The following is a 14,239-nucleotide window of genomic DNA, read 5'->3' as shown; positions in this document are numbered from 1 at the left end:
GCACAATTATCGGCAATCAGAGCGGTACAAAACAGAAAACAAGAAATTCGACCGAAGCAAAAGTCACCGTCGAATTTCGTCGAGCAAAGCTTCGAGAAGGCAGTTTGTAATCATTCGCGATACGAGTTCCAAGAGAAGAAAAAAAAACTAAATTTAATTGATCGCAGCGTGGAAAAGGAAAAGACCGGGTGCAGAAAGAATCGACTTGGTTCGTTTCGATAGGGGTTCTTTCGTAATTCTATTGGGTGGTAGGGATAGGATCGAGCGTCTCACGAGTCACTTGATCGAACAATATAATAATCGATAGGCAGAGAATCTTTAAAATATCTTGGGGTTGAGTAAATATTATTTCTTGTATTAGGAATACAATTCGTGCGACTTTTCTTTTCATTAAATTTCATAGTATTCTATTTGAATTAATGGCAAGGAATTTTGAAATAAAAACAATTTTTTAACGCCTTCTTTATGAATTTAAGCAAGGCTGCAGAGGTCTACGAGCAAGTCTCCGTGGAACAAAGAACAGCCCGGAAGTGGTTTTTACGCTTCGCGTAGGGCAATTTTTATACGAGTAATACTCTGCGTTCTTTTGGTGAGTCACCTAAATACTCTAGAAAGATAGTTTACTATAAAAAACCATGTTTTTATTTGGTCATTTTTGCTCATTTCTCAGCGAACAATAACAAGTAACGATACCATCCGCCATTTGCAATCTATGAATAAGAAGAAAACAAGTTTCAAGATTATTTAAAGAAAAATCGCAAGAACCGCGTTTCCATGCCTGAGAAGCTTCTCCCAGAGTCGATTCTTTCTTCGTCACGGATCGTAAAAACGTCCCGGGGTCAAGCTGCTTCGATAACTCTGATCCGTGGCGTTAAATCAGTGCTGTTCGGCTAATTGCCTAGCGTAATCGTTAAAAAAAAAAAATAGAAAAGTACGGTGTGCATGAACAGTCGTGCGTACACAACTCGTAAAGCCGCGTTTTCCCTCGCGCTCGCACCGTACACCAGTTCACCTGACCAGACAACAAATAGTAATCGTTTCGAAATATAAGGAGGAGCGAGGAATGCGAGAGATACCTTACCTGTGATATCGTTGGTCAGGTTGTTGCCATTGCTGGCCGTGTAGCCGTTGAGAACGCCCGCGATCGAGTCCGAGCTGGCGGTGCTCTTCGCGGGCGACGTCGAGGCGCCCGACGACGCCGACGAGGACGAAGACTCCCCGCTGAGGGAGATATTGCTGCGCATATGATTTTTCGCGTTTGGGGTGGTGGGTGGGGCATCGGGAGGGCCAAACAGGCGTTTGTATGAATCATTACCGGGCTTGTTGCGCGGCGTTTCGTTGCCGTTGTTGCTGTTCGGACCGTCGCCGAACAACGCCGAGCCTAGCTGCGATTGGTTGTGGTTCTTCACGCGGCGTGGGCTTGTTTCATCCGGAGCGGCGCCAAAAATGTCGCTGCTTCCGCCACCAGGGGGTTTCAACACCCTGAAAATAAAATCCAACGTCAGAACTCGAACTTGATCACCATCGACAATCGTTAACCCCCTCGAGTCTTATTAATTAAAATTAATTAAGAAAGAGACCAGAACATAGTCTTTGATAAATTTGATTTGTGTAATAAATAATTTCGATTGAATTTACGAGCCAAAAGTTTCGTCCTAAAGTACAGCATTTACCACAAGACAAAATGAGGGGTACCGGAAACTTTAAACTCGAATTTCGCAAGCTTGTAGCCCCCATTTTGGCAAATGTTTTTGTAGTGCTAGGTGGTGCCCCTACCTATATGCTTTCCGGAACGACGCTCCGATCGTCCAATAACTTTTTATCCTAAAACTCACTTAAAACCGATGGTTCGGGAGGGGAGTAACCACTCGAGCGACGTCCCTCGTTAGTCATGCATGTAGTCGGTCAGTTTCACGCGCAGAAGGGTTGAGAACCTTTGTTCTCCGGCGGCGGTCGCCGACGACACGGGAACACGACTCGTCCCCCACGGCGGAAGGACTCGATCCAATTTGCTCGATAAATCTGCGCTGATTTCTACGTAACGAGGGTCGTGTCTCTCGGCTGGATGCGTGGCACGCGCTTTGTCGCGTGCGCGTTGCGTGGCCAAGGAGGGAAACGGAGGAGGGGAAAAATAACGAAAAAAAAGGGATCAATCGACAGAGAAGGGGAACCAGGGTTCGCAGGACGATGAGTTGCCGGCAATTAAAAGAACGGAGTCCATTCTTTCTCCTCCGACCGGACGAGGGACGGAAAGGGGTGTGGCGTGCGCGCCGTTTTAAACGCTGCTTCGTTGGGAAGACGGTTCAATTAACGAAGAAGCCGCTCGCGCGTGGTGATTTTTTTTTTTAGTTCCCCTCGAGGGAAGAAGCTATCTCAGCGAGTTCGCGAGCTGAATGTGGGCGAAGGAATGACTCACGCGGCGGCGTTACACGATAAATCTCGATCGATACGCGAGGCGCAAGGATGAAGGATATTCTTTCGCGTTTAGCCTTTGGATCGTCGTCTCGACGCGGTAGCCTGGCGTTCGAAACGCGTATAGAGTGACTCAGAAGTAGCTACAACTTCGGACATAACATTTATTTGTTTTGTATTCTAATCGAAATTCATAAGAATTTATTTTTCTAGCTCCCAAGTGTGAAGTTCTGTCAACCACACGACGGATTATGAATTGTAAACATAACGGTAATCATCGAGATTATTACTATTATTAGAAGCTCTTAGCGATCGTTAAACGTCGAGGTTATTGACTGGTGCGATAGGCTTCAATTTCGAAACACACAGAAAACAACATGTTCCTGTGCGCCAAGCGATAGTATGTTACTTGTCGATGCCGTGGTATTAGCGTCGGTACTAAGATACACCCTATCTGCATTTCAAGCATTAACTTAGGACTATCTGAGTTAGTGGACGTTACATAGGATGTCATAAACTAGTATAACCAGTTGCAAAACAGGACGAATAAATTAAACTACTTTTAGAGCCCTACGAAGCACGTGGGGTGTTCTAATTCTGTTCAAAATATGAAAAAACAGGCTCCAAAATGTTTCAGAACACCTTGAAAAATGGAAAATTGATGAATCGAACATTTTCCTTCCTTTGTTACAGAAAAATTTTCAAGCTACGTTTACAACATGCCCAAGGTAGTGAACGATATTATCGTACTTTGTAACTTTACGTTTATTTAAATGATTGAAATTAAAACAAACAATTGCCGTTACATCTATATGCTCCAACCGGTTTCACGAGCCAGCATTCACTTCTGACGAACGCGACGAAAAGGAACAAAGACGATTTTCTAAGAATGTTGCTCGTAAGACCTCGGAGAGGAATAGTTTCAACGAAATGGCAGTCTAATTTCCGTGTAATCGGTGCACAACAGATGTAAGAGATGGGATTAAAATAGAAGAATGTTTAAAGTTAATCGACCAGAAATTATGAGCCAGCATAGTAAGAAAACGGATGACATGGATCACTTTAATTAATAACTATCCTTAATCTTTATGTAGAACATACTGGACATGTAAAAAGTAGACTCTATCAATGATCTGTATCCAAGGCTCTCAAGTTCTGCTTTGGATACTCGACTCGAAGACTCACAAATACTTTTTTCGGTTGTACACCGTCGCAAATGTTGAAAGTAAGTCTGAGAGAGCCAATGAAAGCGAGAGTATCATGACCACAACGTAGATATATCTTGAGGAAGGAGGGCCCCTGTTTGTTACATAAGGAAAAGAACAATAGGTCGTCGACCAAACTACTGGACCGGGATTCGAACCTGGTTCTTTCGTTCAGACACAGACGTTGATCTACCGATTGAACGCTCCAGGTCTCGTCACGACAGGGCTGTACCTAGCAATGGTATTCTTAAGAAATATGAAATCGAAACAGCTCCATCACTACCTGCACCCACGAACCTTCAGGCTCCATTCTCGAGCCTTCCTACTCTTGATACAGGCGCGCAACCCTCCAGAAACAGATTACCCAATTACGTTTAATTAGCATTCTTCGAGAACGCATTAGGCGCCGCTGTCCGCCATCCGGCTCGCCGGATCTTTCGTCCTGGAGCAAGAACTCGTTAACTCGCGATCAATCAAATAATCGTTTCAGTCTAATTAACGACAGAACCGCGGATCGCCCCCTCCCGTCTCGAGGGACGTATCATAGCGCACAATGTTTCATCGGGTCGACGATAAATCAACGCTTCCTCGTTACGGTGTCGCGGATAATCGAACGTCCGACGCGGTTTGATGGAAACGCGGATTCGAGCGACGCGCGAGGCTACTCATCGAGGAAGTTCGATGTTCAACGACCATGTCAAAGAACGCGCCTAATCCGCGCTCCGTTTAACGCGAAAAAGAAAAAAAGAGGAATGAAAAAATCACCGCGAGTGGTCCCGTAATACGACCAATAACGAAACCATCGATCCTAATTGCCCAATTACCGGCTCGATCCGACGGCCCAGATTTCTCCATCGCGGAAAAGTCACGGTTTGGCAACCCAGGAAGTTCCGAGACGGCGGACGGACGTCTCCGTGGCCGCGGCCGTCGTCCGCTAACCCACGTATGACGAATCCGCGCAGAGATGGGGGAGTAAATAACGAGGATAATCAATCGACCGTAGGAAGCGAAGTTGTCCTGGAGGGGACAGGATGGGCGCGCCGGGAAATATGCTGGATGACGTACGGCGACGCCTCTGCGTGTTCCTTTCGACGCTCCGCGTACCCAACACGATCGCGTTAATAAGACCGTCAACCTGTTTTACGCGCTACGGCGACGCGTCTTCAATTATCCGCGACCAGGCGCCGGTGCTTTAATACGTGTATTGACGCCCGGAGATAAGAGGTCTTCCAGCATGAGCTATTAACCGGTTAATGTCGCGATACCGATCGAGCGCGAAGACAAAGTGTAATGAGATCAAACACTCCATATACTTGGGACACGCGTCCACGGCGTACAAACACTATAGCAGACTGTTAGGTTTAACCTTTGAAGTGGCGACACGGCTATTTAAAGGCCGATAGATATAACGAGGTTTGCGCAAGTTAACCCCCTTTTACAAATCAAATTCACCCCGATGAAATACAGTGTTCATTTTTTGTGATTTTATTTGTGATTCGAACCCACGATTCCTTTTCTCTTCGTCATTTTAATGAAATGCAATAAAATTTAATTTGGATACCCTCTGTAGATTAGTAATATTGGAAGTAGGGATTGAAATCTGAAGTTGAACAATTTGTCATGTTTTTTTCCGTTTGTCTCCGAGACTTCCTCGTGCACGGATCTACAGTTTCCTCCGACGTTTCCCATGCCACATTAGATCCCCGCTGCGCGGTAGATTTTGCTTGACTTTCCGTGTATACCGTGTGGGCTGTGACCCCGGTTGCTGAACCCGCTGTACAAGCTTGTAAAACCATAAGCCCGATCGTCGCGAAGAGCCAACGAGCGCTTGTAAACTTCTATGATTTACTGAAAACTAAGAAGCTTGTACAGCGATGTTACTTCTAATAGTACAAAGTTGAAACAATTGGGAATGGAAGTAGAAGATTCACGTTGTATAGTCTACTGTTGTACGGCACGTTCGGCTTCAAAACGATTATTAAAGATTGCCTTTTACGTGGATTCTAGCGAGTTGAATCGCGAAACACAATGCAGTTGAATTTATTTAGAACAAAAATGCACGAACTTTCGACTCGATATTTTTAAAAGAACGTATCGTTTGTCAGATCTGGCACGGTACGAAGGCAGATCGAACGAAGATACGCTTATGCGAGGTAACGAAAGCGTCACTTATTACATAGTGCGCGGTCTTAATGTTGGCCTAAGGTGGCGCCAATTTATGTCAGCACGCTCAATCAGCAACCGTGTAACTAAATAGCTCCGCATTCTGATAGCTGTCCTTTGCTGCATTATACCGGCGCAAAACGACAATAAGCGACGGATACGTGGATCCTGGTAGGTCTGAAGAGGCTGCGGGAAAAGTGGACCAGGACACTTTCGAAAATAATAATCGTTAGCGTCCGCGAATCACGGCGACAATGTCATCACGTGGATCTGGCGTAAACCGTGTTAACGCCTGAAACGCGATTATGTTTGAAAATTCCTCGAGAGTGCGACGACTTTTCCGCTGAATAGATGCTTCTGTCATGAGAGCATACGCTGTGTCACGTTCGCGTGTTCGACGCAATAACGCAATTAGATTAGCGATTTGCTGGCAATACGACGATCTTTTAACCGACACATTCCCTGAAATCGAGGGTATTAAATAAATCGCGGGTTCTCACGCGCGAATCAATCGAAAGAACGCAGAAAATGGGGCACGATCATCTACTTTACAAGCCATAAAGTCTGATGGACAAAATTAGAGCACGCGCATTATCCGACTTGACATGAAATTTTGCGTGGGTGAAAACGCTGCGTGTCATGGAGGTATTCTTATAATCGCCCCATGAAAGAAATTACGTAACGGGCCACAAAAAGTTTTGCAATTCGTTCGAGGACGTAGCGGCTTCCGGATTACACGGAATCCTGGCGAACGACTGGTACGAAATTTGATTCGAGGCAATAAAAGAGAAACAAGGGTCGTACCATCGTTCGCGACATCACCCTCGCGTTGGACGTCGTCTTGTCACGGTAATCCTTGTTTCCTACGTCGACGAATGACGTCGAATAAAGCATCGAGCCACCGTGACAGATCGATTCGACGAGCACGCGACATCGTTTCCAAAAATGGAGGCTGAATTTAAATACGAGCGATGATTATAACGGTTTCTGGGTCAACTTAACCGGTCTCGAATACGATTTATCGTATACAATGTATATCGTTCGTGGGAATGCGCATTACCCTGCTCCGCAAGACGTGCATCTCTCTGTCGATCGGTATTATAGCGAGGAAAAAGGCTCCTACCTCGAATGTCCATTTCGACTCGCGATATTATCGTCGACCATTACTCTACTTCCACGCCCAGAGTATCGGACGAACGCACATTTCGTATCGCTTCCTTCGATTCCACCGATTAATCCTAACATCGTTTCTTATCACTGAATACAAAGTGCTCCACTTTACTGATACCAGCCCAGTTCCTGGTATCACTTTCTTCTCCGTCTCACCGAACGGACAAATCGGTCGTACGCGTACCTCCAGTTCAGGAATTTTAACAATATTTTAACCCCGAAGGACTTTTGCTTTCCCGGAAATGGAAAGAAGTTCGAAGAAAATGAAAATAATTTATAACGATTATGGAACTTATACAAAAATCGACGCAAAAACTCGGACTTAAATCGATATAGACTAAAGTTTATGTTTTTTAGAACAGTCTTAAGATCCCAATCCTGTATTATAACAGCATCCTCGAAATTCCTGGGCCTCGAGGCGCAAGAAAAAGCGGTCGATTCGGTGCGGAGCGGATTATTCGCGATTTCTTGCGTCAAACTTTCAGCGTTTAGCCGGCGGAGACGCGATCGAGCGTGATTTCGCACGAAAAATTTGTACGCGGAAGATAAATAGGATAGGAGAGGGTCAGGATGGAGGAGGGAGAAAGGATTCCCGTGCAAATGGATCGTTTTTCTGTAGGCGCAACGGCAATAAGGAGTCACGCTCGAGTACTCGTCCTAGCTCCTGGCAACTCCGTGTGAGGTCCAGAAGGAGGATGTCGATAACAAGGAGCGGCATTGTGGCCGATACACCGACCAATCTTTATCGCGTTTCGGACAATGGTCATTGTTCCTGCGTTTAATTACCGCGCGAGCCTCGGCGCAAGCTAATACTTCCTCGATTTCACGTTCGGCTAAATATTTGCCACAGAGAAACCCCGCGTGTTCCTTCGATATCTTCTCTTCTTAAACCAATACACACGGACGCGACTTGGAATAATTACTAGGTGGTAAATGCGCCGGTCATTCGTTTCGATGTGCTCCTTCCCGTGAGAGTTCCTCGAATATTGCAACGCTCCCCATTAAAACTTACCATTAAAATTTTTCCCAGGGGTGGCCGAACACCCTGTATATATTCCGTAGCGAACGCAACGCTTGAATTGATCGATTCATTAAATTCGAACGTCCAGCACTGTCTTCCGCAACCTCGATATTAATAATGGAATAAAAGTCAATCAAGCTTAATAGATCCTTTAATCGAACCGCACGGCGGTTGGGATATTTCATAAACGTCAAATCAATCGAAACGAGTGGAAAAAAGGTGGCTGTCGGTAGGATGAATCGCGGTTTAACGAACGTGTAATTCGATTTCCTCGTTGTGTCAGCCAACGAAGGACTATTAAGACGAGGGATCGCGATCCAATCGCGAGGATGCGCGAACGTGACGACGCGTTTACCGATTCACACGTGCCAGTTTGCACTCGCGTCCGACACGAATAATTACCGTGTCTGGATGCTGTTCCCGCGCATCAAGAGACTCTCTCGTCCCTTATGTAACGCACGCAATTCCGCGGAACAATCGGATCCCGCGTGAGAGTCCCGATACCTGGGAACGGAACGATTAAGTCATTATCAGGCCTGCGCGACACGGACGCCTCAAAAGGAAACTGGTAATTATCACGCGAGGCGTCGCGCACGTCGACGCCAACAAGAAACGCTCGAAACAGTTCGATTTCGCACACGGCGAAACCGCCGTTTCCTGCTTGAGCGACGATATTCTATCGCGAGCGGCCGGTGGTCCAGTGGGTAAAGTGTTTGCCACGTTTGATCGCGAGTTCGAGACCCGGAAGATACGATAAAAAAAAATTTCTTTCTCGAATTAATATATTTTCTGGTTTTAAGACTACCCTTACGATTGTAACTAATGTAACAACATTGAAAACATATAGAAATGTGTGTGCACATTGTGTGGACAATTACTTTAATCAAATTCAGTGTTGACGCTTGCATCGGTTATCGGACACCCTGTACATCCACCCGCGAAGAAACCTAAACCTACTCGTAATTTCCAAGCCCGACACGTAAGCTTCTTCCTATCGCTAGGTCCACGCCAACGCAAAATGGTGCCCCATGCTCGGGCTATTGGGAACAAAGTTCAAGACGTCTGCGGATTGGATTGGCTGTCTGTCTTCGGCTAATCGCGCGAATGCACCGAACGGAACTTCCTGAATCGAAGCTAAAAAACGATGCTCCTAATTGAAACGAAGGCGAACCGAACGTGGGCTAAAGTGCATTTTAGCGGACCAACCTATCGTGCACGTTGAACGACGTGATGAACGACACTGACCGAGGCATCGGGCACTCTGGAATAATGTTTCGAGTCGACTTGGACAGTTTGGATCCCCTCGTCAGGCTTTCAAGACTCCGAAAGTCCTCTAATAACGTCGTTCAGGCTGTCGTAATACGGGGGGTTCTTATATCGATACTGGTGAAAGACTTCCGGGTGTAAAGTTGCATGTTCACGCGACGTTAAAATGGTGGCATTTTAAAGCCATGACGGCGTGGATTTTTTGCAGCGGAGGTAGATGACCCGACTGTCGACGCATTTTGCGCTAATCGAAGTGCAGTCGAACCAACAGTTACGTCATAGTTCTCATATCGCCCAGTCACTTCCAAGGAAACGAAACAAGATCGAGAAATTACAACGGGCTGAAAGTTGATCACGAAGAAGGCTCTACAATGTATATAAATAATTTTCTTGCCAGGGAAGTCCGCAATTACTATTCTCTTTGAGGAAAAAGGTTTCTCGAGTTCGTGCGTAGGGTGGCGCAAAGACGTTGGACACTTTCGGATAAGATAAGCGAAAATTGAAAGGTAAAACGATTTCTCCGCGAAGCATTGTTGCACGGACAACATCCTGTGTCGCGATTGACAGAAGCTTGCGACACTCTGCGTCGCCATATAGAGGCACCGCGATAAATGCAAATTCATGCGTCCCGGAGATAACTCGAAAAGCCTAAGAGGATCGTTAAATCATTGGCGAGCGATCCGTCGTTCGTGGCGACAACTTTATGCGGCGTAAACGCAATCGACATCGATTAGGCGAACGATCGGTAATCGAGACGTAATCGACGATGCAACGGGGGCCCTAATTGCGTCGCCCGTAACAAGCCGCGAGACAAAAGAAGCGTACGTAAACAAGCGTCGAACTACTTGTAATAGGTGTTCCGAACGTCAGGACTTATAAGGAAGCCGGATCGCCCGGATAAAAGTCGACGACTTTACGTAATGGATCGCGTAGCCGACGAAGTAATAGACGAACTTTTACGCGAAATTAACTAATTGGCCAATTACGCCTCTGCCCGGACGATCGAGCATCGTAACCGATCGTCTTATTCGGTTCCGGTGAAATCGTCGATTTATCCCCTTTCGAGAACGTCCCTTCTTTAGCCGGCCTCGCGGCCTAACAAGCGGATAATCACGCGAACAACGAGTACCGATCAAAATTTATTTCGACGTCGCTTCTTTCAATCGTTCGCCTGTACTTGTTAAAGCAAGATCGGGAAACGATTTTATACCTCGATAATATTCCGCTCGGTTCTCGATCGAGACATATTAGGTGGTTGCAAAAGTTCCCATCGTTTTGAGAGATCAATCAAGAACCACCGGAAAGGGTTAATCCGATTTTCAGAAACTAACGACCGAGGTGAACGTTCGGGACTTCCTCCATCGTTCCAATTTCGCGACACGGGAAAACCGACGAAATAACAAGTATAATTTCGAGGTAGAAATAATGCCATTCGAAAGAAACGCTACTCGTCGAGGGCACTTTGAATGTTTCATGGGTGGAGGACCTGAGAATCCAGGTTCATTAAAGACGCTTTCAGCCACTAATGAGTGCAAACAGAGCCGAATATTGCGTTTCTGTCTGAAACTATTCCGAAGTTCATGTTCCGTGTATTACACATGTGAAACGAAGTATGAATTATCGAACGCACAGTACGTGCACCGTGAACTTCCTCGTACGCTGGTCGTACAAAAGATAGCGTCGATCGTTATCGACGAAGCCGTGCGATCGATCGACTTCTACCATTTCGCGCTACACCCTTATCGTCCAGCACGAATATAGATAAGAGTCAATGCACCGTAAAAGCGACGGATATAAATAAGGGTCTCGGTGTAGGTGGCTATACACCGCGGTATCAATGACGCGCCAATCGAGCACTCACTTCGAAGAAGTCATAGCGTGTTTCCCTCTTTTTCTTTTTTTCTTTGTAGCGTTCGTGCCGACTTCGCACACGATCGGTTTCGTTATCGGGTCTCCGGGAAATTGGACCGCTTTATTATCGTAATCACGTTCGAGCACCATCGACAGTGAGTCATCGTCGAACTCCGATGCCGCTTCTGATGATTCTCATCGATCGTAAATTGTTCTTGACGCTGCGTGTGTGTACCTACTTCTTATCGCTTCGCGGGACCACGTGTTCGCGAATCAACGATCCTAGGCCAGCTATACTTATCGCGTTCCAAAATACCTGACTTTTACAGGGTTCTTTAACCTATACTGCGCAGAGCAATGAAACCTAAACTTCTTTTCTTTTTAAGGATCTTCCGTGCAATGTTTCTCGAAAGAGTTTTCGTTTTCGAGAGAGTGTACGAGAGTTTAAACTTCGGATGTGTGTATATTATCTTTAGTTTGCGTGAAATTTATGCAAGCAACTTCCGATCTACCAACGCGAGTTGCTATCGCGTTGAATAGCTTATTTTGCTAGTAAATTGCAAAATTTGTTATGTACGTAGTAACATCCGCTGTTCATAGATGCTCGGGGAAAACAAACAACCGAAAGTTATACATTGTTTAACATTTCTATCCAAAAACAACGTACCGAATGGAAAGATAGTGTTCGTACGTATGTAGTAAATGGGTTTCTTTGCTCAGAAAAAGAGGGAACAAGGTCATTTCCTGCAAAAACCTGAGCCAGGTAATTTCTCGAAGCAGGGAGTTTGATATCGAGTGGCAAAGGGGTAACTTGGCGGCTCGAAATTAACGATAGGTAAGGTTCAGACGGAGTTAGCCTCATCGGGGCTTCCCCGCGTCACGCGCTCGCGAAATCCGCCTTTTCTCGTAGGAAGCCCCGAAGAACGGTATCCACAAAAGCCTACGACCACGGGGGGAAGCCGCCTCGCGGGGGACAGCGTGTCCACCCTTTCGTGTCGTGGACAATGGGGGTGAGTAACCCCATCTCGAGGGTAGCCAACACGCCCGGAAAGGGCGTCTCGTTCTACCGTAACGCGATACGTTTCGATCCACGTGGAACTTCGAGACGCGAGTCTACGACTCGTTTTACACGTGGATCATCAACGACAAAGAACTCAAGGAGGGGGTGGTGGAAACAGAAGCCGCGAAACCAGACGGTCTGAGACATTTTTTCCTGTTTTTGAAGCTTTCGAGAATAAATTCATGGACTCTCGACGAGGTGAAAAATTTCAATTCGCACTTTTCGGGGGGATCCGGATCCACGTGGATACTAGACGTCGATCGTTCGAGATAGGATACACAAATTTCGCTCAAGAGCCGTCGATAATGTAACGAGAGAGTCTGGCGTTGGAAGCTTTCGTTAGACGATGAATGAAATCGTTTTATTTCCTTATGGCGGGCACTTGTTCCAGCAAACGGACCACGTCGATGGAGATAGATTCTAAAACAGATCGCGAAAGCCTCGCGAATTTTCTATCGTCGTCGTATCAACATCGTTAACGCCCACCGATAATAGATGCAAGAACACTACGTATACATTTTTTAACGATATTAACAATTCCAATGCATGCCGCGCAACGCATCTTGCAAATCGTGTCTACTCTCGAAGTAAGACAAGCAGTAGGATGGGACACAGCACGGAAAAAAACAAGCTTCGCCCACGCGCCGTTTAACAGCAGATCTCATTATCCTCGTTTAAGAAAGGACTCGTTAAAAACGTTAATCGTTGATTGATAATTGGTTGAAAATTAGTCTCCGCCCAAGGGATCCTCCCCAATGAAATTGACATTGGTTTTACTTTTCGTCTCCTCTTTGTCCCGTCAATTAGCTTCCTGTCAATTGAAAAGACAGGCTTGCTTTTTTCTCGTGTCTTAATCGAATTTGTTGACGGACTTACATATCGGTAGTGCGTCATCGCGACGAATTTTTATCAGACGAACCAGGAATTCCCATGACACAGTAATCGAACCGTTGGCAAGCGCGAACGCTGGTCCAGCGTTTTTACAGTTGGCAGTCGTCCCAAACAGTTTAAGGTCCTTGGGTTAGGTCAGTACCGCATACTCGGATTTTTCCAAGTAGGGCACGGATTCCTAGCCGTTCGAGGATTCCGGCTAACTATTCGCATATTAAAATACCGTTCTTTCTCGAGCACATGCCTCCTCTGGCTTCTCATTACTGCTAAATCAGCGACGCGAGACGCGAGCACACACAACGACGAGTTTACTCGCCAACAAAGGCCACCGCGACGAGTGGGTGCAAAGACACCAAGGAACAACGGCGTCGCGTGTTCTTTTCTGTTTGCGTAAGAATTCGCCTAAATGGACCCAAAGGGAAGCGCAAACGTCGTAACGAGGACGATGACGGAATGGCTGCAGCCGCGCGTTCGAGGAACCGACCCAGTTTCCGGCTAATCAAAATCTTTAATAAGAGAAATTCGGAAACCACCTAGCGCTAAACGAGTTCCCGACGAAACTTCTTAACAAGAGAAATCCGAAAACTCGTGACGATCCAATTCTTGGTCGAGGAATTCGTAACGATCTCCAACGCGAGGAACTCCGAGAACAATTTCTCTAATAAAAAACGTGAAATCTTTTCGTGACACTCTAAATACGATCTGTACAATTGTTTTCTGTTTAAATATCTCTTACGCGTCTAATATATAATATTTTTACCCAATGTATTGGACTTAAAGAGCACGTTATATACAGGTGGTTCGAGGATTAGACTGAATTTCTATAAACGAGTCGATTAGAATTTCTAATATGAGAGATTCGAAGAATCCAGACGATGGATCGAGGTTACGGAACAATTTCAACGAGTAATCAAAATGTGTAATATGAGAAGTTCGATGCACCAGAAAGATAAACCTCGCTTTCGAAGAATATGACGCCTCCGATGCGTCGGTCTGTAGTTTTTCAAGTACCTATGTCATCCGTGAAACAGGTTCCAAAGACGATCGAGAGACGTTCAAGACGCGTCAGAGTTGGGCTTGTTTATCACTCGAGGACAAAGGCGGTACTGTACGGAGTGTCTATAGAGCAAGCATTGTAACGGGAGCATCGATGGGAAAGCGTGAGCGAACGCTCATCCCCGGGACCTGCGGATAAACATC

The 14,239-nt window shown here is 46.0% G+C and overlaps 1 protein-coding gene across 5 annotated transcripts in view; it reads right to left on the bottom strand.

Annotated features, from left to right (window-relative positions):
• Jupiter (microtubule-associated protein Jupiter) overlaps positions 1 to 14,239 on the bottom strand; it is a 70,098-nt gene that overhangs the window by 6,925 nt on the left and 48,934 nt on the right. For all 5 annotated transcript variants that reach the window (XM_076773704.1, XM_076773705.1, XM_076773706.1 and 2 more), the window contains exon 2: positions 1,082 to 1,482. In XM_076773704.1, the coding sequence (XP_076629819.1) occupies positions 1,082 to 1,482 (401 nt within the window). The remainder of the gene's footprint in view (positions 1 to 1,081; positions 1,483 to 14,239) is intronic.

This window comes from Colletes latitarsis, chromosome 9, assembly GCF_051014445.1.
Source record: "Colletes latitarsis isolate SP2378_abdomen chromosome 9, iyColLati1, whole genome shotgun sequence".
Classification (NCBI taxonomy): domain Eukaryota; kingdom Metazoa; phylum Arthropoda; class Insecta; order Hymenoptera; family Colletidae; genus Colletes; species Colletes latitarsis.
Note: the sequence above shows the minus strand (reverse complement) of the source record. Positions and strands in the feature narration are given on the sequence as shown.